Here is a 25,000-nt window from a genome sequence, read left to right on the forward strand (position 1 = left end):
ATTGAGTATTTTGTTAAACTAATAACATGTAGAGCCAAGTACAAGTACTTCTAAACGTCATATGAAGTGAAAAGGACTAAATTTTGAGAAAAGTCAAGACTGGAAATTTTTACGTTTCATCAGGGGTACTAACTCTCATGGTTTATTATTTTTTAACTGAAACAGAATTGGCGATTCCGACTGATCTTGTGGATATTTTTATGGCATTTTGGGGCATAATCCAGTAAGTGATGAGGCGTTCACAAATCTTTCTATGACTCAATATTTAACGGTCTCCTTCTCCAACTATCCATCACATGTTATCGTGTATTGTCGATTGAATATTAGATTGAACGGGCAGGTCAACTACTTGAAACGAAATGATGTCCTTCGCGTTCGCGAGGAATATGAGCACGCGCTTTGAATATTTATAAATAAGTGTACGCAATTGATTTTTGCCCATGACCTTCAGGGCTCAGCCAATAGATCTATAAAGTTCACTCGTAGTATTGATTTTAGTATTTTCCGAAAAAGACCACTTGGGCGAATGAACATAGTCAAAGCCCTGTACACTGAGAGTAAAACACACAAGCTTTTTATGTATTGAATATAACTTCAAAATGTAATGTTTAAGATGAGAAAGATCAGTTTTAAACAAATTAAACCCCTTAGCATTAATTACAGATTAATTTCCCTTTTTTTTACTAGCTGCACCAAAGAGATGCACCAGAAATATAAAACCTATGCCTAGCAAAAGAAGTTACTGTTTGAACAAAAAATTATGAAAATGACTGCTATCGATGCTGTGTCGGAATATCAGATCAAAGTGCCAAGTTTAGTGAATAAAAAATGATAAACATAACGGTAAATTCATTTTGCATATAATTTGACTTCTTCTTTTTATTTATTTATTTTTTTTGTGTGTGTGTGCCCATCCCAGAGGTACAATATTATTTTAAACAAGATGACTGGAAAGAACTGAATTTTCTATATTTTTATGCCAAATTTGGTGCCAACTGACAAAGTATTTGCAGAGAAATTACAATGTTAAAATGTTAGGTTTTTTTGTCTTTGAAGAATCTTGCAGTCATTTTTGCCTTCTTACAATGTTAAAGTTTACCACAGAAACACAGAGAGAGAGAGACAACCGAACACCGGATTAAAATATAGACACTTTGTTTACACAAGTGAATCAGAAAAGAATAAAACATTCGTTTGTTCATTCTCTCAGATCAAACAATTTGCTATTCCTCTATGCTGACCATACCCGTGCAAAAGGGGCAGTGGCCTTTCTTGAATAAATTGTACGTATTTCTCTCTCAGTCTTTCTTTGTCGCTCTCCCTGTCTCTGTGTGTGTGTGTGTGTGTGTCTGTGTTTGCCTGCCTGCCTGTCTTGATCAAACTGTATGGTATGATTTTGTTCTCCCCCCCCCCCACCTCCCCCGCACCCCGTCCCACCCAAACCCCCAAATGTCTCTCTCTCTCTCTCTCTCTCTCTCTCTCTCTCTCTCATCAAACTATTTACTATGATTTTTGTCAATTTACTTTCTAAAACTTCATTCCCCTCAAAAGGGGTCGTGGCCTTTTTTGAATAAATTGTCCGTAACTCTCTCTCTCATCATGTACTTGTATTTGTCTATCTGTCTCTGTCATTCGTTTGGCATGCTTCCTGACTGGGTGATAATGCCATGTTCATTACCATGAGCTCTGATGAAGAAAAAAAAAAGGGAATGACAAGATCCTGTACCTTGCCACCCCGCTCCTCTATTCCCCCAACCCCCCCGGCCCCCCCTCCCACCCCTCCAAACCTCCCGGCCCCAACATTTCAAAATGAAATAACAAAACCCTAACATGTACCTGGTCATGTAGGACAGAATTGTGTGTGTGTGTGTAAATATTGAAGTGACTGAGGGACGTTGCTGATAGCCTCCATGTGATTTGATCGAGCACCCCATATGTAAATGTGTAGAGGAAGCAGGAGTGTGGGTGAGATCGTGCAAAAAAAAACAAAAAACAAAAAAAACAACAAGAGAGGCAAGGCCTTCAAGTCTCACTTGTGATAAATTAAGTCCCCTTGCATTAATTACAGAGTAATTTCCCTTTTTTTTTACTATCTGCACCAGAACGTTTGCAAAATAAATAAAAATTCCATGCTTAGCAAAATAAGTTCCCGTTTGAACAAAAAATAATATTAATGACTGCTCTTGTTGTTGTGTCAGAATATGAGATAAAAGTGCCAAGTTTAGAGAATACAAGAAATATAAATATAACAGTAAATGCAGTTTGCATATAATTAGGCTTCTTTTTTTAATTTTTTTGTGTGCCCATCCCAGAGGTGCAATATTGTTTTAAACAAGATGACTGGAAAGAACTGAATTTTTCCTATTTTTATGCCTAATTTGGTGTCAACTGACAAAGTATTTGCAGAGAAAATGTCAATGTTAAAGTTTACCACGGACACACAGACACACGGACACACACACACACACACACACACACAGACAACCGAACACCGGGTTAAAACATAGACTCACTTTGTTTACACAAGTGAGTCAAAAAAGGTGAAGGAGTAGGAGTGAGGGGCGGTAAGGATGCAACCGCTCAGTCATTGACGTAATACAATCACTTCTTTTCACCGCGTTTGGAAGGCAGCCAGAAACAAGTGAATAATACCCGGGGGACGGCTTCGTTCTCTGTATATATATATATACAAAAAAATTTTTTTTTTTATATATATATATAATTTTTTTTTTTAATTATTTTTTTTACATATAAAAAGCGGTGTCAGAGCAATATACATACAACCATGTCGTCCAGGCACAAACACTGCGTTGTGTTTGTAGTTTAGAAAAGGAGGAAAGATATTCACGATTGCAAACAAAGTCAAGAATATCCCTCTATGTCTGTCTGTCTGTCTGTCTGTCTGTGTCTCTCGTGATATCTCTCCTGGTGAATATGTGTCAGCGCGTGTGCTTGTCTATCGCTGTCTTTGTACACCGTCTCTGAAAAGAACAAGAGTGTGCGTGACTTTGTGTAGAAAGGTAGATCACCAGTGTGTGTTTGAGGGAGTGGGGGGCGGGGGGCGGGTGGGGGGGGGGGAGAGATTTTGAATACGTGTACGTAGCCTGTTAAGAATAGCAAGTGTGTGTGTGTGTGTGTGTGTGTGCGCGCGTGCACGCGTGTGTGCGTGCACGTGTGTGTGTGTGTGTGTGTGAACTCAGAACTCATTTAATTGTCGTAAAACCCATCAGAGGAATTATGGACACACACACACACACACACACACACACACACACACACACACACACACACACACACACACACAAAAAACAACTAAACACAACAAACAAACAAAAAGTAAAAGCAATATGTTGTGAGCACATGCAGGATATTCCCACAAGACATAGTTATGGATTGCGAACTTAAAGCACTGATATATGTTTTGGCAGTTCTGGTTGGAAATAACGTAGTGGCAACATAGAACTCGGCGTTTGGATCACTGTGTTGCCAGTGCCATCTGGCCAGTGATTCCAAGACTGGGAATTAACTGTCACAAGTAGGCGAGATCTCAAGTCAGAGTACGCACTACACTTGTCCAGAAAATGCAGTTCATCCTCTATAACTCCACATGCTTTACATAACCGGTCTTTCCAAGTTAAGTTGTATTGACGTCCTCGATCAGTTTCAAGTTCATGTGCACTTATTCGCAACCGACATAATGCTCCTCTATGTTTAGTCTTTTTGCAGCTGATCAGATAACGTTGTAATGTATTTGCAATTTTGCAATAAAAAGAGAGCCTTGAAATGGCTGTGTGTGTGTGTGTGTGTGTGTGTGTGTGTGTGTGTGTGTGTGTGTGAATGGCAGTGAGTTTCAAACAGATGGGGTTTTAAAACTGAAGCACCTTCGTTAGTTTTTTTGGGTTTTTTCAATCCCCCAAAAGGTGTTCTCATCAAGTGTTGATATTAATCGGTACTCGGATAACTTTATCCCAGTATAATAAGACTTATTACACAAGACACAGACACACAGACACACGCGCACACCCATATGCTCGCGCGCGCGCACACACACACACACACACTGATCATCCCTTACCGCTGAGCATTCGCGGCCCCCTGTAGTCAAGAGGCGACCACACGGTGCCTGAAAGGGCGATAACTGTCAACGATGACAAATTGGATGCGGAATGCAACGTAAGATGAAGAGAGTGAGAGAGAGAGGTTGTAATGTCGTATCGTATTGATCAGTATGGAAAGTGGGACAAGGCAGAGTTGATGAATGAGACAGATTAGTGTGCCCCCCCCCCCTTTCCCTCCCTCTCTCTCTCTCTCTTGTTCCTTCACACCCTCCCTCTCTCTCTTGTTCCTTCACACCCTCCCTCTCTCTCCCTCTCTCTTGTTCCTTCACACCCTCCCACTCTCTCTTGTTCCTTCACACCCTCCCTCTCTCTCTCTCTCTCTTGTTCCTTCACACCCTCCCCCCTCTCTCTCTCTCTTGTTCCTTCACACCCTCCCCCCCTCTCTCTCTTGTTCCTTCACACCCTCCCACTCTCTCTCTCTCTTGTTCCTTCACACCCTCCCACTCTCTCTCTCTCTCTTGTTCCTTCACACCCTCCCACTCTCTCTCTCTCTCTTGTTCCTTCACACCCTCCCTCCCTCTCTCTCTCCCTCTCTTGTTCCTTCACACCCTCCCCCCCTCTCTCTCTCTCTTGTTCCTTCACACCCTCCCCCTCTCTCTCTCTCTTGTTCCTTCACACCCTCCCTCTCTCTCTCTCTTGTTCCGTCACACCATCCCTCCCTCTCTCTCTTTTGTTCCTTCACACCCTCTCTCTCTCTCTCTCTTGTTCCTTCACACCCTCCCTCTCTCTCTCTCTCTCTTGTTCCTTCACACCCTCCCTCTCTCTCTCTCTCTTTTGTTCCTTCACACCCTCCCTCCCTCTCTTGTTCCTTCACACCCTCCCTCTCTCTCTCTCTCTTTTGTTCCTTCACACCCTCCCTCCCTCTCTTGTTCCTTCACACCCTCCCTCTCTCTCTCTTGTTCCTTCACACCCTCCCTCTCTCTCTCTCTTGTTCCTTCACACCCTCCCTCTCTCTCTCTCTTGTTCCTTCACACCCTCCCTCTCTCTCTCTCTCTCTCTTGTTCCTTCACACCCTCCCTCCCTCTCTCTCTCTCTCTCTCTTGTTCCTTCACACCCTCCCTCTCTCTCTCTCTTGTTCCTTCACACCCTCCCCCCTCTCTCTCTCTTGTTCCTTCACACCCTCCCTCTCTCTCTCTCTCTTGTTCCTTCACACCCTCCCTCCCTCTCTCTCTCTCTTGTTCCTTCACACCCTCTCTCTCTCTCTCTTGTTCCTTCACACCCTCTCTCTCTCTCTCTTGTTCCTTCACACCCTCTCTCTCTCTCTCTCTCTTGTTCCTTCACACCCTCCCTCTCTCTCTCTCTCTCTTGTTCCTTCACACCCTCCCTCTCTCTCTCTCTCTCTTGTTCCTTCACACCCTCCCTCCCTCTCTCTCTTGTTCCTTCACACCCTCCCTCTCTCTCTCTCTTGTTCCTTCACACCCTCTCTCTCTCTCTCTCTCTCTCTTGTTCCTTCACACCCTCCCTCTCTCTCTTGTTCCTTCACACCCTCCCTCCCTCTCTCTCTCTCTTGTTCCTTCACACCCTCCCTCTCTCTGTTCTTCTCTCTTTCATCACCCTCTCTTATAACGTGCATGTTGTATATGGCGTCTCTTTTACCTGCATGCTCACTGTAAGCAAATACGCATATGAACTCATTTTATCGATGGATCTGGGTGAAGACAACAACCCTTTTTTCAGCCTTTATTTTAAGCACCTTTAAGCGTTGTACGAAGGTCGAGTCAAGCTTACAGTTAATTTTTTTTTGTTTTTGTTTTTTGTTTTTGCGATACATCTTTAACGATACATCATTAATGAGACCAGGAGATGAAATGATTAACAAATAGTAAAGAGTGGTAACTCTCTCCATTCACTCTCTCCTGTTTGCACATTTCTTCTGTCTTTGCTGCTGTGTGCACAGGTCAGATGATCGGTATAAGGACAGACCCCGGCGCTTCCTTATTGAGGAAGTGTCTGGGTTTGTTCCAATGTACCTTTTATTTACCTGTGTGCTGGCTGAATCGGTGGCGTAAGCATCACTGACTTAAGTTGTGTACCTTGTGTAATGGTTTTACCTCTCTTTACTATTTGTGAAACTCACAGAGATGAATGTGCACTAAACACATGTATACACATTTTCGTGTTTTTTGTTTTGTTTTGTTATTTGTTGTTGTTTTTTTATGTCTGTTTTTCAACAAATACTCTTCAAAAATCCATTCACAGCAGTTATCATAACTAAAACAGTGAAACTGGGAATAATATATACTCGTTTGGTGTTGATATCCACGCTGTCTAATTGATATATTCCATTTGATGAAAATGATGGAAAGTTTTGTTTTTTTAATGTTTTTTCTTTATAGGTTAAGCACGTTTTCGCGCACACTGACTACAGATCCCCGCACGCACGCAATCCGTGGTTTTGCTTGTAAAAATGTTGCTGAAATAGTTACGATCGGATCCGCTGTAAGTTCGGTGGAAACCAGAACGGATCAGATGCAGACGACGAAACATTACTACTGGGGCACGGGTGCATGCCAGCAGACGACCCTAATTCCCCAGGTGTGTACACGTCTGGCATTAGGGAGAATGGCGCCTCTCCAGCAGAGAGGATCACGGGAACTGAGGACAAACCCTGACGTGGCGCAATCTGATTGGCTTTTGATCAGCGTGTTAAGAGAAGGCACGGTGCTCGTCGTATTGATCCTGACCCCCTACCTGTGAACAAGTTGACCAGGAGAGAAAGAGCCGAGAGGTCTCATCTCCACTCGTCCTTCGTGGCATGGAATGGTGAGAGGCAGCAGTGGTCAAGCTGTGTGCAGTGACAGCAAGACAGGTCGGCAGGACAGATCGATGAATCGAAGACAGTTCGTCCTCTTGATGGAGATGGTAGAGTCAACAAAGCATACTACAACAGTTGAACAAAAAAAGTTAACGTTTACCCGCAGTTGGCAAATACTTTGGAAGCCAGTAAAATTTGGATTCTTGAACGACAGCTCCTGCCCACCCCACCCTCACCCCGCCTCTCTCTCTCTCTCTCTCTCTCTCTCTCACGGATACATATATAGGTATACACGCATGTGCGCGCGCACACACACCACACGCACACACACACTGAAAAAGAAAAAAAAATCTATAATATTATGGTCATGAATGACAAGAAAGTAGAGAATTCTATTTTACTTGATGTGATTGTAGACATCTAGTTAGAGTTTTACTTTTCACATTTGAATGTTGTTCTTCAAAAATAGATAAACGAAAGGTAGGAGAGGATAGGGGAGTCGCATGATAAGTGTGGTGATCTTTGAACAAACGGCGGGTGGAGTATGAGATGGATAATTGAAATAAACAGATGTACAATCAAAAAGGAATGTACTTATGGATTTCGTGGAAGGAAAGTTTTCAGTTTAACAAGTGAAACAACCTCCAATGCATGGGTTTGTGTGCGTGTTGTTGTGTGCGGGATGGGGTGAGAAAGACAGCGAGAGACAGTCATTATAGCGAAGTTAGGAGAGAGAAGTGAGTGGAAGAGGTGTCGTATCTCAACAGGGCAGCACAAGCGGATATGTGCGTGCATTTTGTGTTCTTGCGAAGACGCGAATACCTCTTCGCTCTCTTACCTACATGAAAATCATGGCATTCATGGCCAGCGGCAGGGATCGAGATCACTAGGGCACAGGGTGGCATGGTCTTTCAAAACGCTCTTCATTGTCTGCGGGTTTTGGTATGGTTCAGAATGTAAATGGGGCATCGGGTCATATTCCACATGGCTTTCTTTTCAGACATCCTGTTTCAGTCAACGTATGAATCTTCTTGGAGGGGGTCAGGTCAAATGCCAGCGCCGCGCTGTTAACATGTAAATCATCCCAAGTTATACAACGCAGATAGGTGAGAGAAGTGAAAAAAAAAAAAAAAGTAAAAGAAAAAAAATGTTTATTGCTTTGACGACCCTCCCTCCCCCCACTCCCCCCCCCCCCCCCCCCCCCCCCCCCCCCCCCGCCCCCCCAGACCCCTTCCCCTCTCCCTGGTTCGTTCCAGTTCGTTTGGCGTTCTGTATAACATCATCCGTTTGCGTGTCAGTGTAACTGCGTGACAGGTACGTGTATGCATGCATGATTCGTATCGGCTTGCTGACACTACGATGACCCAGCTGTATACAGTTGCTTGAAGACGCCCACAGCAAGATTTTCCATCCGGCGTGATGTGCCGTCGTTACGTCGTCACAAAGCCCTCCTGTCACCTCACCGCCTCGTTGTATCGGCTGGAATTTTGCCCAGCTGCATGCGTCAATGTTAGATGGAATGTTTGCATTTTCCACAGATTAGCTCATGAGATAGTTGCAGCTAACCTGGTGGGTTTATGCAATGCAGGTGTGCAGGGCTGGTAAACAGTGCGCTGTGCAGGGGTGGTGTAACCAGGCCGTGATGACCCATACAAGTGTACAGCGTATGACATTTGTTCTTGTTGTCACTTTCCATTTCTGCTTGAATGAACCAACTAAATACCAAACACGAAAAGGAAACCCAGTCCGGGGCCGGGTGGCGTGAGGTGATCTTAGTTTGCTTAGGGTTAGGAATGTTCCTCAGTGAATGTAATTTACCGTGAAGTTCGGAACATTCTTAACCAGAAGAGAAGCAAACTTAACTAAGCTAAGTTCGCTCATGCAGCCCATCCCTGATCTGGAAAGGTTTGTACACACAGGATACAGATGATTTTTTTTTTTCGCGGTCAAAACACACATGCGGAGTTTTTTTTTTGTTTTTGTTGTTGTTGTTGTTGTTTTTTTGTTTTTTGTTTTTGTTTTTTGTTTTTTGTTGTTGTTTGTTTTTTTTTTTTTTTGGGGGGGGGACTTGCGACGATATAAAAGTATTTATTTTGCGTTTTGGATCTTTCAAGCGGTCACTGAGCAGCTCCCTCGACCTTCACAAAAATTGACGTCACCTGAAATCCAACATTGCTTTCGACAATTTGTGGGTTCCCTCTCACTCTCTCTTGAGTGGATGCATTTGTGTGCGTTTGTGTGTGTGTGTGTGTGTGTGTGTGTGTGTGTGTGTGTGTGTGTGTGTGTGTGTGTGTGTGTGTGTGTGTGTGTGTTTCATGATTTTTTTTCTTCTTTTCTTCTGTTCTTCTTCCTTTTGTGGAATGGCTTTGAATGGTGAAATAATGGTATATTTTGATTGTGTTTTGATTTTGTGCTCATTTTCGCTTTATTAGCTTTATTCCCTCTTTAGGGCGAGGGCTGGATGTAAAAAAGCATGTTACTTGCTTATCTATTACCCTCGTTAATAAAGATTTTGTCTTGTCTTGTCTTGTCTTGTCCCCCTTTTCCCTCTCCCTCCCACCTCTCTCTCTCTCTCTCTCTCTCTGTGATCAACACACTTCAGAAATATTATCAACCTTTTGAAGCGGTGTCAAATGTTGAGGTCACAGTATCAAAATGATGCCATTCGAAATATGACCCGTCACAAACAATGTATGCTGTTCTTTCTTCTTCTCCTTTATTTTGGCCTGCAGTTCCTTTGCTGGGTATAGCAGGCACCACACGTGTGTCTGGTCATATCATTATATCACCGTTGTTGTTTTTTTTTTGTTGTCGTCGTCAGTAGTGGAGTTGTTTGCTTTCATCTTGTTGCTGTTTTGAATCTGTTCCCATTAATTCGTTTGGCTCAGTCATGGTTTAGTCTTAGTAATGGTCATTTGTGGTTGGTTTGAGTACAGTAACCGACATGATTTTATTTATGGAAGAGTTAATATGAACGTTCCTCCATTGATGTTATCAAATCCAGGCGAAGTAATAAAAAGGTGGTGTAAAACACAGGTACATTAAAATGAAGATAAAACCACTCTTTGTCAAGATTCGAAACATCGTGGTTTTATCTTAATTTTAACGTACCTGTGTTTTACACCACCTTTTAACATTTTAAACTTCGTTTTAAAAGGTCCAGCAGTCACCATTTTTTCACCAGGTTAAGTGGTTAGTGTCGCTGACCAACGACTTGGGGGACGCGGTTCGAGCCCAAGTAGAAGTGGGCGTTTCGGCCGTGGCCGGCTCCTAGCCGAAGTTGAGTGTGCTTTGGGCTCAGTGGGAAGGCTTGAACACCTCAGTCAAGGATCACCCACTTCAAGGATACTTTTTGGGGAGGGCTGCTCAAAATATTCCCCGACCAGTAGGCTGCTGCATGTGTCTGTATCTCTCGGGCCTGGATGACACCGGCATGTATTACGTAAGAAAGCTTAGAATATAGCGTTTTCACGTAGTTCCAGACCTAAAATATAGCAGCAGCAGCAGCATCATCTTCTTCATTCTCATTCATCATCAACATCGAAAACAGACTCTCTCAGATATTGTAGCCTTTCATGCCCTCCTCTCATGGTGACGTCAGCTTCGATCACCCCACTTCCATGCTTGGAGTGAGTTCTTGTCAGTGTCTCTGTGTCGGCAGATTCTTCTTCTTCCTTTTTCGTGGGCTGCAACTCCCACGTTCACTCATATGTACACGAGTGGGCTTTTACGTGTATGACCGTTTTTCCCCCGCCATGTAGGCAGCCATACTCCGTTTTCTGGGGTATGCATGCTGGGTATGTTCTTTATTCCATAACCAGCCGAACGCTGACATGGATTGCAGGATCTTCAACGTGTGTATTTGATTTTCTGCTTGCGTATATACATGAAGGGGATTCAGGCACAAACATATGTTGACCTGCGAGATTGGAAGTATCTCCACCCTTTACCCACCAGGTGCCGTTACCGAGATCCGAACCCGGGACTCTCAGATTGAAAGTCCATCGTTTCAACCACTTGGTTTAACCACACGGCCATTGAACCCATCGTCGGCAGATTCATTGGGCTTGTAATGGAAGGGACGTGACAGCGGTCTCCTTTCTGGAGGGGACGCTCACCCAGTTTGGCTCTGCCCGATTGCCATTATTGCTGTCGGTATGGGGGTAGTGGGCGGTGTCCTGTGTATGGTGAATCAGAACAGGCACTACTGAACACCGCCAAACTGACTCGGATGTAGTGAAGGGTCTCCTCAAATATGTGACCCCCACCCCCCCCTCTCCCCGGCGACATAACATTGATAATTTCCTTGCTGTGGACTGCCGGCGCTGAGACTGGTGTAACTGTGTACGGAGGAATTGCAATGAATGGGCGTGGGAGTAATTACAATGAAGCGGTGAAGATCATAGGGCAACAAAACAGAACAATGATAAATTAGTTATCAGATAGATTTGATCAGTCTTCATTAAAAACTTTGAAATTCGAAATAACTTTTGAATTTCTATCTCGACGTCAGCTGTCTGTTACACTTGATAGTCACAAGGGTGGCTGAGCATTAATTTTAGCTGTGTCACAACTGGCGTTGGGGGGTCTTTGCTTGGTTAGCGACATGGCAGATTGTTGGAACATTTTATTACAGCCAGGGTGTAGAAATGCACAGTACTACGTGCAGTGTCGTGTTTTGTTGTCAGTGCCATAGGGTGGAGGTGGATAGGTGTTAGTGCGCTCGCACTGGAGACCGAGAAAAAGAGAGATTGCTAGCAACTAGGGTGTGTGTGTGTGTGTGTGTGTGAGGAAGGGGTCTCGGTGGAGGAGGGGCGGGGGGGGGGGGGAGAACCTGAGGAAGCATAGACATGTTCATGCATGATATCTTCTCTTTGGGGGTTTGGAAAGCAGCCAGAAACGTTTGAATGCCAACTGCAGTATGACTTCAGCCAGTTTAATACATGGAGTTTGATTACACAGAAGGCTGCGTTAACCGGCGATGTCAAGCCGCAATGTCACGGTTTGTTGAAAAGAAGACGGGTGGGGGTGGGGGGTTGGGGGCGGGGGATTGGGGGGACATTGATGACGAGCAAGGTTCAAAGTCAGTAGGTTGTATACCCGACGCCCCTACGCCCTTCCCCCCCTTCCCCCTGCCCCTCCCCCCCTTCCCCCTACGCCCTCCCCCCCCTTCACCTGCCCCTCCCCCCCTTCCCCCTACGCCCTTCCCCCCCTTCCCCCTGCCCCTCCCCCCCTTCCCCCTACGCCCTTCCCCCTGCCCCTCCCCCTTCCCCCTGCCCCTTCCCCCTACGCCCTTCCCTCCCCCTTCCCCCTGCCCCTTCCCCCTACGCCCTTCCCCCCCCTTCCCCCTGCCCCTTCCCCTACGCCCTTCCCCCCCTTCCCCCTGCCCCTTCCCCCTACGCCCTCCCCCCCTTCCCCTGCCCCTTCCCCCTACACCCTTCCCCGCCCTTCCCCCTGCCCTCCCCCTTCCCCTACCCCTTCCCCCCCTTCCCCCTGCCCCTCCCCCCCTTCCCCCTACCCCTTCCCCCCCCTTCCCCCTCCCCTTCCCCCCTCCCCCCTTCCCTTCCCCCTCCTTCCCCCTGCCCCTCCCCCTTCCCCTGCCCCTCCCCCCTTCCCCTCCCTCCCCCCTTCCCCCTCCCTTCCCCCCTCCCCCTCCTCCCCTGCCCCTTCCCCTCGCCCTCTCCGCCCTCCCCCCTTCCCCCTGCCCCTCCCCCCCTTCCCCTACGCCTTACCCCCTTCCCCTGCGCTCCCCCTTCCCACCTTCCCCCTCCCTGCCCCCCCCTCCCACCCTTCCCCTTCCCCCTCCCCTTCCCTTCCCCCCCCCCCTTCCCCCTTCCCCCCCTTCCCCTTCCCCCCTTCCCCCTCCCCCCCTTCCCCCTCCTGCCTTCCCCTTCCCCTTCCCCTCCCTCCCCTGCCCCTTCCCCCTACACCCTTCCCCCCCTTCCCCCTGCCCCTCCCCCCCTTCCCCCTACACCCTTCCCCCCTTCCCCCTGCCCCTCCCCCCTCACATATCCACCACCCCCGCCCTCTTGATCTCGGCTCTCTACCGCGCGCGGAGTGACGGTCTTGCTGAAGGGTTTGTTTTGAAGGGAGGAGCAGGTTACTACACAAAAATGAATAAAGACTAGGCGTGCACTCACACACCGTTCACCCCCCCTCCTCCCCCACCCTCCTCTCCTGGGTTCTTTCTTACACACACTTCTGAAAATGATCACTATATATAACAATGGCGTTCCCCTCCCCCCCCCCCCCATCCCCCGCGAGAGTCTACTTACATACACTGACATCAAGATAGATATGAAAAGAGAGTTAGACGGAGAGGTGGGGGTGGCGGATAAAAGTGGAAGGAAACTACACAAGAAGACAACATGAAAAATGATAATATTAATAATGATGATAATAATAGTAATAATAATAATATGACAACGATGATGATAATGATTATGATGTAAAAAAAAAAAAGAAGAAGAAGAAAAAAAGCAAGCAAACAAAAAAAGCAGCATATTTTCATCATCGGGGAGAAAAAAAAAATCCGTTCCATTTAGTTCGCAAGTATTTTTTATCGCGTCCAGAAAACACATCCACCTCTAAATATGACGCGGTGACCTAGATGATCTGAAGGCTATTAAACTGAAACAATGTTGACCTCTGTGTGTGTGTGTGTGTGTGTGTGTGTTGACGTGCGTGCGCGCGCGTGCGTGTGCCTGGTATGTGTGTGTGTGATTGTGTGTGTGCGTGCGCGTGTGCATGGTATGTGTTTGTGAGTGTGTGTGTGTGTGTGTGCACGCGCGTGCGTGCGTCTTTACATCTTGAATTCCATGAACCATCCACGAAAACGTTTGAGCATGTTGGTGACATGTCAGACAGCTGGAGTAGGCCTTTACATACATACATACAAACAAACATATAGATAGATGCGTGATAAGGCTGTACTCTACGCTTCCTGTCATAGTGATATCCCAGAGTTAACCAGGCCTGAGAGATACAGACACTTGCAGTGTTGGTCAGGTAATTAGAGCAACACACCCAAAGACGCATCCTTAAAGTGGATGACGCTCGACTTTGTGGTCCCAGTCTCCCCATTTAAGCCCACAGCACACTCAACTCTGGGTAGGAGCCGGCCACGGGCCGAAAAACCCACCTCCGCTGGGATTCCCAGCCGTCAGTCCGCGACGCTAACCACTTCGCCACGGCGGCTGGTATGAATGGACTATGAGTATCAACGTTTTTTTCTTTCATTTGAAATTGGAAAACACGGCAAGTTAGATTTTTTTTCTTTTTAGAGGGGTGGGGAATCTCCATTTTAATTTAGATTTGTTTGGGATTTCAGGTAATAGTAGTAATCTGGCTATGAAGAAATTGATATCTGGACGATGAAGCTTTGATGTGGACTCTGCAGTTCCTGTTAAAATTTCAGTCAAACTTTTGAACGGGTGTAGCTTGCTTTACAATACAGCAGTGTTTTGTTTCCGTGTGTGAGAGTTTTATCACAAGATTTTATTAGAATCTGATTACTTTGTTGTTTGGAAAATTAACGAAGTTGTTTAACAAAGTATAAAAAAAAAAAGTAAACCATTTTCTGAGGTTAAATGTAATGTTTTGTCTGAAAGTGCCATGAGTGATTGGCAGTACCTAAGCGTAAGCTTGCATGTCTGACACTTGTTTGAACTGCCCAAACTGTATTTTCATGCAGTCTGTAATTCCTGAGGAATCCGCCTGGCGAAGCTTGAAGAATGATTTTTGAAAAGTGAGAAAAAATCCGTTCAAATTCTTATGCTACATTATTGAAGTTAATCAGATAATCATTTTAAACTACTATATACTCTATTGCTTTTAAGTTGTAGATGACCATGATTTAAGTAGTTGTGTCTTAGTAAGATAAGATAAGATAAGATAAGATAAGAATAACTTTATTATCTCCAACTGGAGAAATTTGGTCAGGTGCATTATCACAACATAGACAAGTAAACAACATGGGGACCATAACTGTAAAAGCCAACAAAAGCCCCTACAAATATTACGAAGATACAAATGTAAAAAAAAAAATATCACATACATCGTTTCATACATATATCCACACACTGCAGGTAATAACTAGTATTCTTAATGTAAAAACAGAAAGAATTAAGAAACATTATTTGAATATAATTATAAACATAGCCTACTATACTGCACATTGATTATAATAGATAAGATAAGAATAAAGATGAATTGCGGAAAACCACAACCAGATAATCAGCACACACCCGCACCCCCCCCCCCCCCACACACACACACGCTCGCGGATAACTTGATTAAACAAGAGCAATAAACATATGTTCTCAAATAAAAGCATTTCACATATTCGCTTTTAAAAACATTGCAATTAATTATTACATCGTAATTATTAAACAGAAATATATTTAGAATATATTTAGTATATTGATAGCTGTGACCTGACAATGTATTTTTTGTCATCTATTTCGTTTCACTGTCATACTGAAGAAGACTTGGAGTTGAAATGTCCGCCTTTTTTTTTTCTTTTTTTTTTTTTAAAGTTGTTGTCCTTATATTCCACAGGATCTTTTCTCTGCTTATCTTTTAACTCGCCATTTTACGTTGCAGATGATCGTTTCCCTATTTATTCTCGAACTCGCCTTTTCCATACTCACCTGAAGAGCAGAGAAAAAGAAGGAGAAGAAATGAATGAAAGCAGTGACAGCGTGTGCTGTGTGTGGCAGGCTGGCAGTGGAGCATCCAGAACGGCTTCCATGGGGAGGTGAGGGTGACCCAAAACGGGTTAACAGGCGGCGTGTGCAAGGGCGGCTGGAACGACACAGCGGCCGACACTCTGTGTCGTCAGAAAGGTTTCGAGGGCGGGGTGACCTTCGGCATGCAGGTGAACCAGGTGAATCCCACCCAGAAAATGTGGCTGCAGGAGGTCCTGTGTCCGTCAGGTGCCCAGGGCATGGGGCAATGTACCCTCAACACCACTGTGTCTGCTGACTGCAATGAAACGGCCGCCGTGCTCTGTTATACTGTTTCAGGTAGGAAAGTTTGGTGTGCGCGCGCGTGCGTGCGTGCGCGCGGGCGTGTGTGTGTGTGTGTGTGTGTGTGGACAGATGGAGAGCCGTGGGCAACAGAAGGAAAGGGGATGGGAGAGGTTAAGGGAATTGCCAACGGGAAAGACAGTGGGATCATTAGCTGTTGTTCTGACGCATTGTCACATCTTGATACGAGCCAGTTCGGTTCAGTTTCTCAAAGAAGTGTTACTGCGTCGGACAAATCCATACACGCTACACCACATCTGCTAAGCAGATGCCTGACCAGCACTTTTCCTGTCTCGTACAAAGCGCTGTGCTGTGTGAAGGATCACGGGAGGCCAGACACTCGGCGATCGTGGTCTGTTCCACCTGACTGCAGGTGACCTGTTCTTCCTTCACTCCAGCTACTCTCCCTGTTCCACCTGACTGCAGGTGACCTGTTCTTCCTTCACTCCAGCTACTCTCCCTGTTCCACCTGACTGCAGGTGACCTGTTCTTCCTTCACTCCAGCTACTCTCCCTGTTCCACCCGACTGCAGGTGACCTTGTTCTTCCTTCACTCCAGCTACTCTCCCTGTTCCACCTGACTGCAGGTGACCTGTTCTTCCTTCACTCCAGCTACTCTCCCTGTTCCACCTGACTGCAGGTGACCTTGTTCTTCCTTCACTCCAGCTACTCTCCCTGTTCCACCTGACTGCAGGTGACCTGTTCTTCCTTCACTCCAGCTACTCTCCCTGTTCCACCTGACTGCAGGTGACCTTGTTCTTCCTTCACTCCAGCTACTCTCCCTGTTCCACCTGACTGCAGGTGACCTGTTCTTCCTTCACTCCAGCTGCTGTGGAGAGTAGCTGGCATTCAGCGTTGACAAACTTCATAACGGAATTTCGAAAAGAAGTGGGAGTGCACAGGGGGAAATACCGCTCAAGCCAGAGTCTCAATGCGGTTACTTTCCTTGATTGGGAAATCAAGAGCTTCCGAGGCCCATGCGGTGATTGCCTCCCTTGCCTGGCTGGGCTCCCTGTAAACGGGAGGGTTTATATGTATTTCATCACTCACTGCACATGTCCCGCACCGCAAGCTCCCTTGAGGGTGCACCCCTTACTGCTTGTCTGTTCTTTTTGTCGAGGTACGTGGGGTTCGATCCTAGCTACGGCAATGACGAACTGGTTGTGTACAACAGCAGTTTTGTGCACAGGAGCGACAGAAGGTGTCCCTTTGGACATGCCTTCCATGTGCTACACATTCCCACTCTTGTGTCTTCTCGCCATTTCTCTTGTGCTGAGCAAGGGGAGTCAAGCATGCAGACGGCGCTTCGTCGGATAATGAACAGATGCCCCTGTCGGTCATCTATCCTCTTTTTTTTCACTTGCTTTCATTGCTTCTCTTTCATTTTCACTTGCTAAAGAGCAGGAGTCTATGGATACCTATTATTTGAGAGCTGTGTTTCTGGCAACATGTCCTATTGTCTTTAAAGGAGCCGGTTTTGGTATCCAAATCGTTTCTTTCAGAGTGTGCAAGAACAGGCCCAGAGTAGGCCAGTTTCGCGTTTATCCTTGCGATCTGCTCTTGATTTCACAGGTGCATTAAGCAGGAGGACATTTTCTATGGCTTGAGAAATTTCCGCTAGCCAGACACGCCCCTCCCATCAAAATGAGGCGATTGTCAGTCCCTGTCTCGCTGTGTCTGGAGAGAACTTTGTCTTCCCAGCGAAATTCATTGCCCACTCTGTGACTAAGTGGCGGAATGGTGAGAGGATAGAACATCTTCCTGTCTGTCCTTACAGCACCGTGTTTTTCTATATCTTCCGATCCTTGCCTCTCCAGCTGTACCAGGACATTGGACCCTCCTGTGGTCCAGATCTTTGATCTGATGCAGTAGATACCCTGTTTCACCACCGTCTCCCTGTCAAAAGTCTGTTCCAGGCCCCACACTTTTCCATGTGTTCTGTGTCCCTCCCTTCACCCCCCCCTCTCCCCCCCCTTGCCAGCTGGCTGGTCCTCATGTTCACGCCACTGTTGAAAAGCAGGTGGATGTATGTCGGGACCTGGCCGTCAGCCCTGGCCCATTTCGGCAGTCTCCTAAACACCGAGCTGCTTGGAGGGCTACTGAGTGCTAGGTGCTAACTTGTGGGTCGGCCCCTGCCACCCGCTTTTTCTGTTGATGTGCCGTGGTTGGCGCCTCCCGGGAGTGGAAATGGAGTTCATGCTGGGGATGACACAGTTAAAGCTAAGGTCATGCAGTTGAGAGGTTTGCTGTGGACTGAGATCTGTCATGTACACCAGTACCTTGTGTGCAGCCCCTGTGTTGAGTCTGGTGGGTGGGTCCAACGAATCTGAGGGTCGGGTTCAGATCCAGTACAACGGTATGAACGGCACGGTGTGTGACGTGGACTGGACCAACGAGGACGCTGACCAGCTGTGCCGACAACTGGGCTACATGACGGGCGTGGCTCGCACCGGGTCATACTTCGGCAGTGGGTCGGGCCCCGTCTACCTCAGCGGCGTGCAGTGTCGCCCCAAAATTGACTCGGGCAGCCTCCTCACCTGCCCCAATTCGGGCTGGGCAGTGAGTCCTCAGCAGTGCCAGAATCACACCAAGGATGCCGGGGTGGTGTGCGACCCTCCTGGTGAGTTTTCTGTTTTGGGGGGAGTGGGGGGTTACGAGGGAGGGGGGGGGGGGGGGGGGGGCGACGGCGTTATGTTTGTGCACGTGTGCAGGATGGTGTGAAAGAGAAGGAGGCTGGGGCTGTGCACTTCTCTTTCGGTGAGTTGAGAATAGTGATAAATGAGAGGACAAGGTAAAGGTGTGTTTGTGAGATCGTGGGCTAGCTGGCCTTTGGGAACCATCCCAACGCCGACTGTCCCAAAACCCTATTGGCCGAGAGAGTGGGCATGTAACTTGGGCAAGACAGTCTCCACTATAATCAAATTCTAGCCCAAATAGTCGGAACAGCAGTTGCCTCCTCTGCTGTTCTGATGGTCATGGTCGGACACGACTGACTATCATATGGGTGTGGGTTCGGAGGGAGGGGTGGCTGCCCGCTGGCAAGGCCACGAACATGTTGCTGAGACCTGCTGGCCGACCTGTGAGCTTTTTGTCAGAATGTGTGATGTGTGTCATAGGGAAACGTAGAGGGAGATGTATGTGTGTCCATGTATTGTGTTGCTTTTGTGTGTGATGTGTGTCATAGGGAAACGTAGAGGGAGATGCATGTGTGTGATGTGTGTCATTGGGAACCGTAGAGGGAGATGCATGTGTGTGATGTGTGTCATAGGGAAACGTGCGGGGAGATGTATGTGTGTCCATGTATTGTGTTGCTTTTGTGTGTGATGTGTGTCATAGGGAAACGTAGAGGGAGATGTATGTGTGCGATGTGTGTCATAGGGAAACGTGCGGGGAGATGTATGTGTGTGATGTGTGTCATAGGGAAACGTAGAGGGAGATGCATGTGTGTGATGTGTGTCATAGGGAAACGTGCGGGGAGATGTATGTGTGTCCATGTATTGTGTTGCTTTTGTGTGTGATGTGTGTCATAGGGAAACGTAGAGGGAGATGTATGTGTGTGATGTGTGTCATTGGGAAACGTGCGGGGAGATGTATGTGTGTCCATGTGTTGTGTTGCTTTTTTTTCTGACAACAGAGTTCACCGGGAGGAGCGTGTCACCACAGTACAGCGCCACCTGGTTTCTTTGTCTTTCTGCAGGTGCACTTGTTAAACAGTTAAAGTGGATATTTCCACAGAATTTTGCCAGGGAAATCCCCCTTGCTACCTTTGATTCTTTTACATGCACAAAGTGCATGCTGCAGATGGGACCTCGGTTTGTTGTTCAGTTTGAAGGACAAGCACTTAGACCACCACTCAAGGTCTTGTGTATGGGGAAGAGAAGTAAAAATCCCGGTCCCTTGCTGGACTCGAACCCATGAACGAACATTGCGGCGAAAGAGACGACGTTAACAGCGTTTCACCCCAAATACCACCATCAAAATATTGCAAGCGGAAGGCTCTTATACTGAAGAGGTAAATATTGACAAAGATACCACAATTCTGACGACGGAAGCTAAAGGTTGGGTCATTGAGACACCCACTGGACATCCGAGGGGTCTGTGTAGAGGAGAAGAGAGGACTGGCCGTACTGAGTGAGTTAAGGACATGTTTGAGAAAGAGATTTATATTTATGCGTGAAGACCATGCTGGAAATAGAAACAGGGAGACACAAAGACTACAGCTTTGTAAGGTTTGTAACATGTCTGTGATTGGGGATGAGTTTCATTTTATAATGGAATGTGCCAGTTATGATCAGTTACGAAATAGATATGTTCCTAAAAAAAATATTTGTCTCCAAAATCGGTTTTTAATTTTTGTAATATGCTCAAAGGAGGCAAAAAAGTCATTTTAGCTGTAAGTAAGATGATTAGATTTGCAAATGTTGCCTAGCTATACTTTTGGAGTTAAAAGACATTCGTGTTTTCTCAGCTTTATGTGACATTGTTGTGTATTTGGAAATGTTTGTTCTGGGCATGAAAAGATTATTTTGCGGTAATCCTCCATATTCCAGTAGGAGTGAAAGGATAATTAAAACTTGAAACTTGAGGAGAAACAGAAGGTGAGTAGCTGCGTGCATGTGCAAGCTCATGTGAAGGCATCTGTGTTCGGCAAGTTTCTTGGCTGAAACAAATATTTCATCGTTTCAAGGGCAAAATAGTGCAACAGTGCACACTGAGCACAACAAGCAGAAGCTTATAAAGCCTGCAGGCAAGGAAAAAAAAAATACAACAACAAAAAATGGGTGGCGCTCTTTCTGTAGCGACGCAATTTCCCTGGGGAGAGCAGCCCGAAATTTCACAGAGAAATCTGTTGTGACAAAAAAAAAAAAAAAAAAAAAAAAAAAGAAAGAAAGTAATACAATACAATAAATACAATACAATACAATACAATATAGGCCCAACACTCGGCTTATATCACAGATTGACATAAGTTTACAGTTGGGCCAACAGCAAAATGTGAGCTGTATTATCAATGGTTTCTCCAGTCAATTGGAAATCAAATCATTTACAGCTTGGTCTTTTGTTAATGACTATGATTCTCAAACTAGGAGGCGAAATTGCACTGGCTCTTAGTGCTGCCGCCTTGTGGGCTGGTTGGCCTTTGGGAACCACCACAACGCCGACTGCCCTAAAACCCTCTTGGCCGAGAGAGTGGGGATGTAACTTGGGCAAGACACTCTCCACTATAATCAAATTCTTGCCCAGATAGTCGGAACAGCAGCTGCCTCCTCTGCTGTTCTGATAATCATCGTCGGACACGACTGACTATTATATACAATACAATACAATGCAATACAATGCAATACAATACAATGTGATGTGATGGCCTAGAGGTAACGCGTCCTCCTAGGAAACGAGAGAATCTGAGCGCGCTGGTTCGAATCACGGCTCTCCCTCCACTAGGTTTTGAGTGGTGGTCTGGACGCTAGTCATTCGGATGAGACGATAAACCGAGGTCCTGTGTGCAGCATGCACTTAGCGCACGTAAAAGAACCCACGGCAACAAAAGGATTGTTCCTGGCAAAATTCTGTAGAAAAATCCACTTCGATAGGAAAAGCAAATAAAACCGCACGCAGGAAAAAAACAAACAAACAAACAAAAAAAAAGGGTGGCGCTGTAGTGTAACGACGTGCTCTCCCTGGGGAGAGCAGCCCTAATTTCACACAGAGAAATCTGTCGTGATAAAAAGAAATACAAATACAAGCCTCTCTCCTTTCCCCTCTCCCTGCACCAGTCAAGCTCGGAGTGAGCGCCAGCGCGGGGCCGGTACTGGTGAAGGTGGGTCACTCCTACCGCCGGGTCTGCGCCACGGGCTTCGACCAGAACGCTGCCAATGTCGTGTGCCGGGAGCAGGGCTTCTCCACCGCCAAGCTGATGTACCCCAATGCCTTCGGGTACTGGAGCGCCATCATCGGGGTGTCTGGCGTCCAGTGCACGGGGTCGGAAACGAGGTTTGAGGACTGCAACATGAGGGAATACAGCTACGGCTGCTACCCCCGTTCGCACGCTGCGGTGGTGTGCTCCAATGCCGGCAGCTCGGGTGAGTCGTTTTGTGTGTGTGTGTGTGTGTGTGTGTGTGTGTGTGGTTGTGCGTTGTTATTGTTGTTGTAGTTTTTGTTGTTGTTTTTTGGTGTTGTTGTTGTTGTTGTTGCTGTTCTTGTTGTTGTTGTTGTTGTTGTTTTTGTTGTGTGTGTGTGTGTGTGTGTGTGTGCGTATACGTGTGTGTGTGTGTGTGTGTGTGTGTTAAGGGGGAAGGATTTTGCGTATATATGCACGTAGGATGGATGTACGAATAGATGTATAGATGGATGTATACATGTGTAATGTTATGCTTCGTAAACTGCTTTGTTTTTTTAAGATATTTATTGAGTGTTACGTTCGTCTTTTCTTCTTCAAGTCATTTTGTAATAACGAAACGAAAGTAATATATATGAAGATATATTTATATACATATGCTCAGAACATTGCTGCCCATTTTACTCAGAATCAAACTTTTGCCATACAGTTTTTGAACGTGATCTCAGTTTCAGTTTTCAGTAGCTCAAGGAGGCGTCACTGCCTTCGGACAAATCCATATACGCTACGCCACATCTGCCAAGCAGATGCCTGACCAGCAGCGTAACCCAACGCGCTTAGTCAGGCCTTGAAAAAAAAAGTAGTAATAATAATAATAATAAAAGAAATAAATAAAAAAGACAACAATTATGATAAATAAGCAAATAAATGTAAAACATGGAGACACACATTCACACATACACCCACATATGCATAACAGATATGCACCAAACATGCAGTTTCACAGATACAAAAGCACAGTCAAATACACATAAACGTACATGAGCCCCAACACACACACACACACACTACCCTGCACCTCCTCTACCCCCTCCTCTACACACTCATTTCTAGGCTACGTATCGCAGCTTCCATGCCACACACACACACACACACACACACACACACACATACAGATGAACCCTTGCTTGTACAAGCACACACACACATACGCCCATATCCCCCACTCCCAACCCCACACACATATATACAGAGATATATATATGCACACCTGTACGTTCCAATATTCCGTTGCTCCCATAGTGTAGGCATGCATACACACACACATACTTCATCCTCCACCCCCGTACCCCCCCCCCCCCCCCCCCCCCCCCCCCCCCCCCCCACACACACACACAAACATACGCATGTGCACAGAACTCTCCTGACACTTGTGTACACTTGCACCCTCGCGCATGCACAAACGTACTCAAACACGAAAGACGAAAGACCAGCATAGAAAATTGAGGCGTACTACACATGAAAGTGATAATGGGGGAGGGAAGGGGAGGTGAACAATACGACAGAGTAAAGCACCGAGCTGCAAGGAGAGATGTCCGTCTCTTTCCCCCTCCCTCTTCTCAAGATGGCCTCCGTCGACTGAAAATACGACTGTTTTTACATTCTTATTCATTTCCTCACCAAACCGACCTCAGTATCCGTCCGACAGAAAACAAACATGGCTGGTGGATTGGGTGAGCTTGCAAGAAAAGCGAAAGTTCCTGAAAATGAACAAGAGAAACATAGGTTTAACTCTTTCCATACGAACGGCGAAAGAGACGACGTTAACAGCGTTTCACCCCAATTACCATCATCAAAATATTGCAAGCGGAAGGCTCTTATACTAAAGACGTGAATGTTCACAAAGAATGCCACAATTCTGACGACGGAAGCTAAAGGTTGGGTCATTCAGACACCCACTGGACATCCGACGGGTCTGTGTAGAGGCGAAGAGAGGACTGGCCGTACTGAGTGAGTTAACAGATAACAGATACACCCTAGCTATAACGTGACGACTGTTCCAGCTTCATACACAATACACATACACAGGCGCATGCACACACACACACACACGCACGCACACAGGCATGTATCTGTCAGTGTGAGTGCTATGTTTGAAGTGAACGTAAGTTACAGACAGGACGATCTCTGTTGTCAGCCTACAGCATCAAGCTGGAGAATCAGGACCACGGCTATGTCATCGTTGAGCACTTTGGTCACGACGGATACATCTGCGCCAACGAGTATGACGACCAGGATGCCACGGTGATTTGCAGAGAAGCTGGCTTTTCCACAGCATTCGCCTACCACAGTTATAAGCCTGGCAGGTATGTAGTCATTACTTTACCACACAGAATGGTTGTGTGGTTTTTTTTTGTTTTTGTTTTTTGCTGCCCCATCATCTACACCGTTTCAGTGGCATTACTCCCACGCCGCTCATTTAGATTCCCCCCATACACGGCCACACCCGGGTTCGTCCGTCGCAGTTCCAGCGTAGGCAGCCCACAGGGAACCATCGATGTTAGGTCGCCAGGAGGTCACACACCAGAGGAGACCCTGCACTTCTGCTGAGTCACTTCAGTGGTGTTCAGTGGTGCCTGTTCTGTTTTAATGGTTGTGTGGTTTTCGTCTGTCTGTCCAGTGTTGGCCGACTGAGGAGTTGCGATTATACTGAAAATGATAAAATGACTGCCTAGTGTGTCAGTATATCAGACAAAAGTGATACATTTTGTGAATATGAAATTAAAATGTAGGCCAGATACAGGACTGTGGACACATTTAGGGCTTCTTTATATTTTTATACCCGTCCCAGAAGTACATTGCTAGAATGTGTAGAGAGAACTGATTTTTTCCCATATTTTCAAGCCAAATTTTGTGTTGATAAATATTTCCAGAGAAAATGAATTGTTGAGTTTACTACGGACTCATAAAAACACAGGGAGACAACCAAAACAATGTTATCACTCAGACTCTCGTTGTTTGTAAACACACACGTGAGCCAAAAAAATGTGACATGCAGGACAAATGATGTCACTCATGACGCGAAAATTAACGCGCACAGTACCTAGTCTTCCCGTGTCAGCAGGTTCAGCCGTACTGGTTGGAGTGCTTAACTCTCTCCATACGAACGGCGAAAGAGACGACGTTAACAGCGTTTCACCCCAATTACCATCATCAAAATATTGCAAGAGGAAGGCTCTTATACTGAAGAGGTGAATGTTGAC

At 46.2% G+C, this 25,000-nt stretch overlaps 1 protein-coding gene across 2 annotated transcripts in view; it reads left to right on the plus strand.

Annotated features, from left to right (window-relative positions):
* LOC143297195 (scavenger receptor cysteine-rich type 1 protein M160-like) overlaps window positions 1-25,000 on the plus strand; it is a 71,733-nt gene that overhangs the window by 6,492 nt on the left and 40,241 nt on the right. For both annotated transcript variants that reach the window (XM_076609399.1, XM_076609400.1), the window contains exons 2-5: window positions 15,594-15,899; window positions 18,192-18,521; window positions 21,676-21,981; window positions 23,935-24,103. In XM_076609399.1, the coding sequence (XP_076465514.1) occupies window positions 15,594-15,899; window positions 18,192-18,521; window positions 21,676-21,981; window positions 23,935-24,103 (1,111 nt within the window). The remainder of the gene's footprint in view (window positions 1-15,593; window positions 15,900-18,191; window positions 18,522-21,675; window positions 21,982-23,934; window positions 24,104-25,000) is intronic.

Source organism: Babylonia areolata, chromosome 22, assembly GCF_041734735.1.
Source record: "Babylonia areolata isolate BAREFJ2019XMU chromosome 22, ASM4173473v1, whole genome shotgun sequence".
In the NCBI taxonomy this organism is placed as follows: domain Eukaryota; kingdom Metazoa; phylum Mollusca; class Gastropoda; order Neogastropoda; family Buccinidae; genus Babylonia; species Babylonia areolata.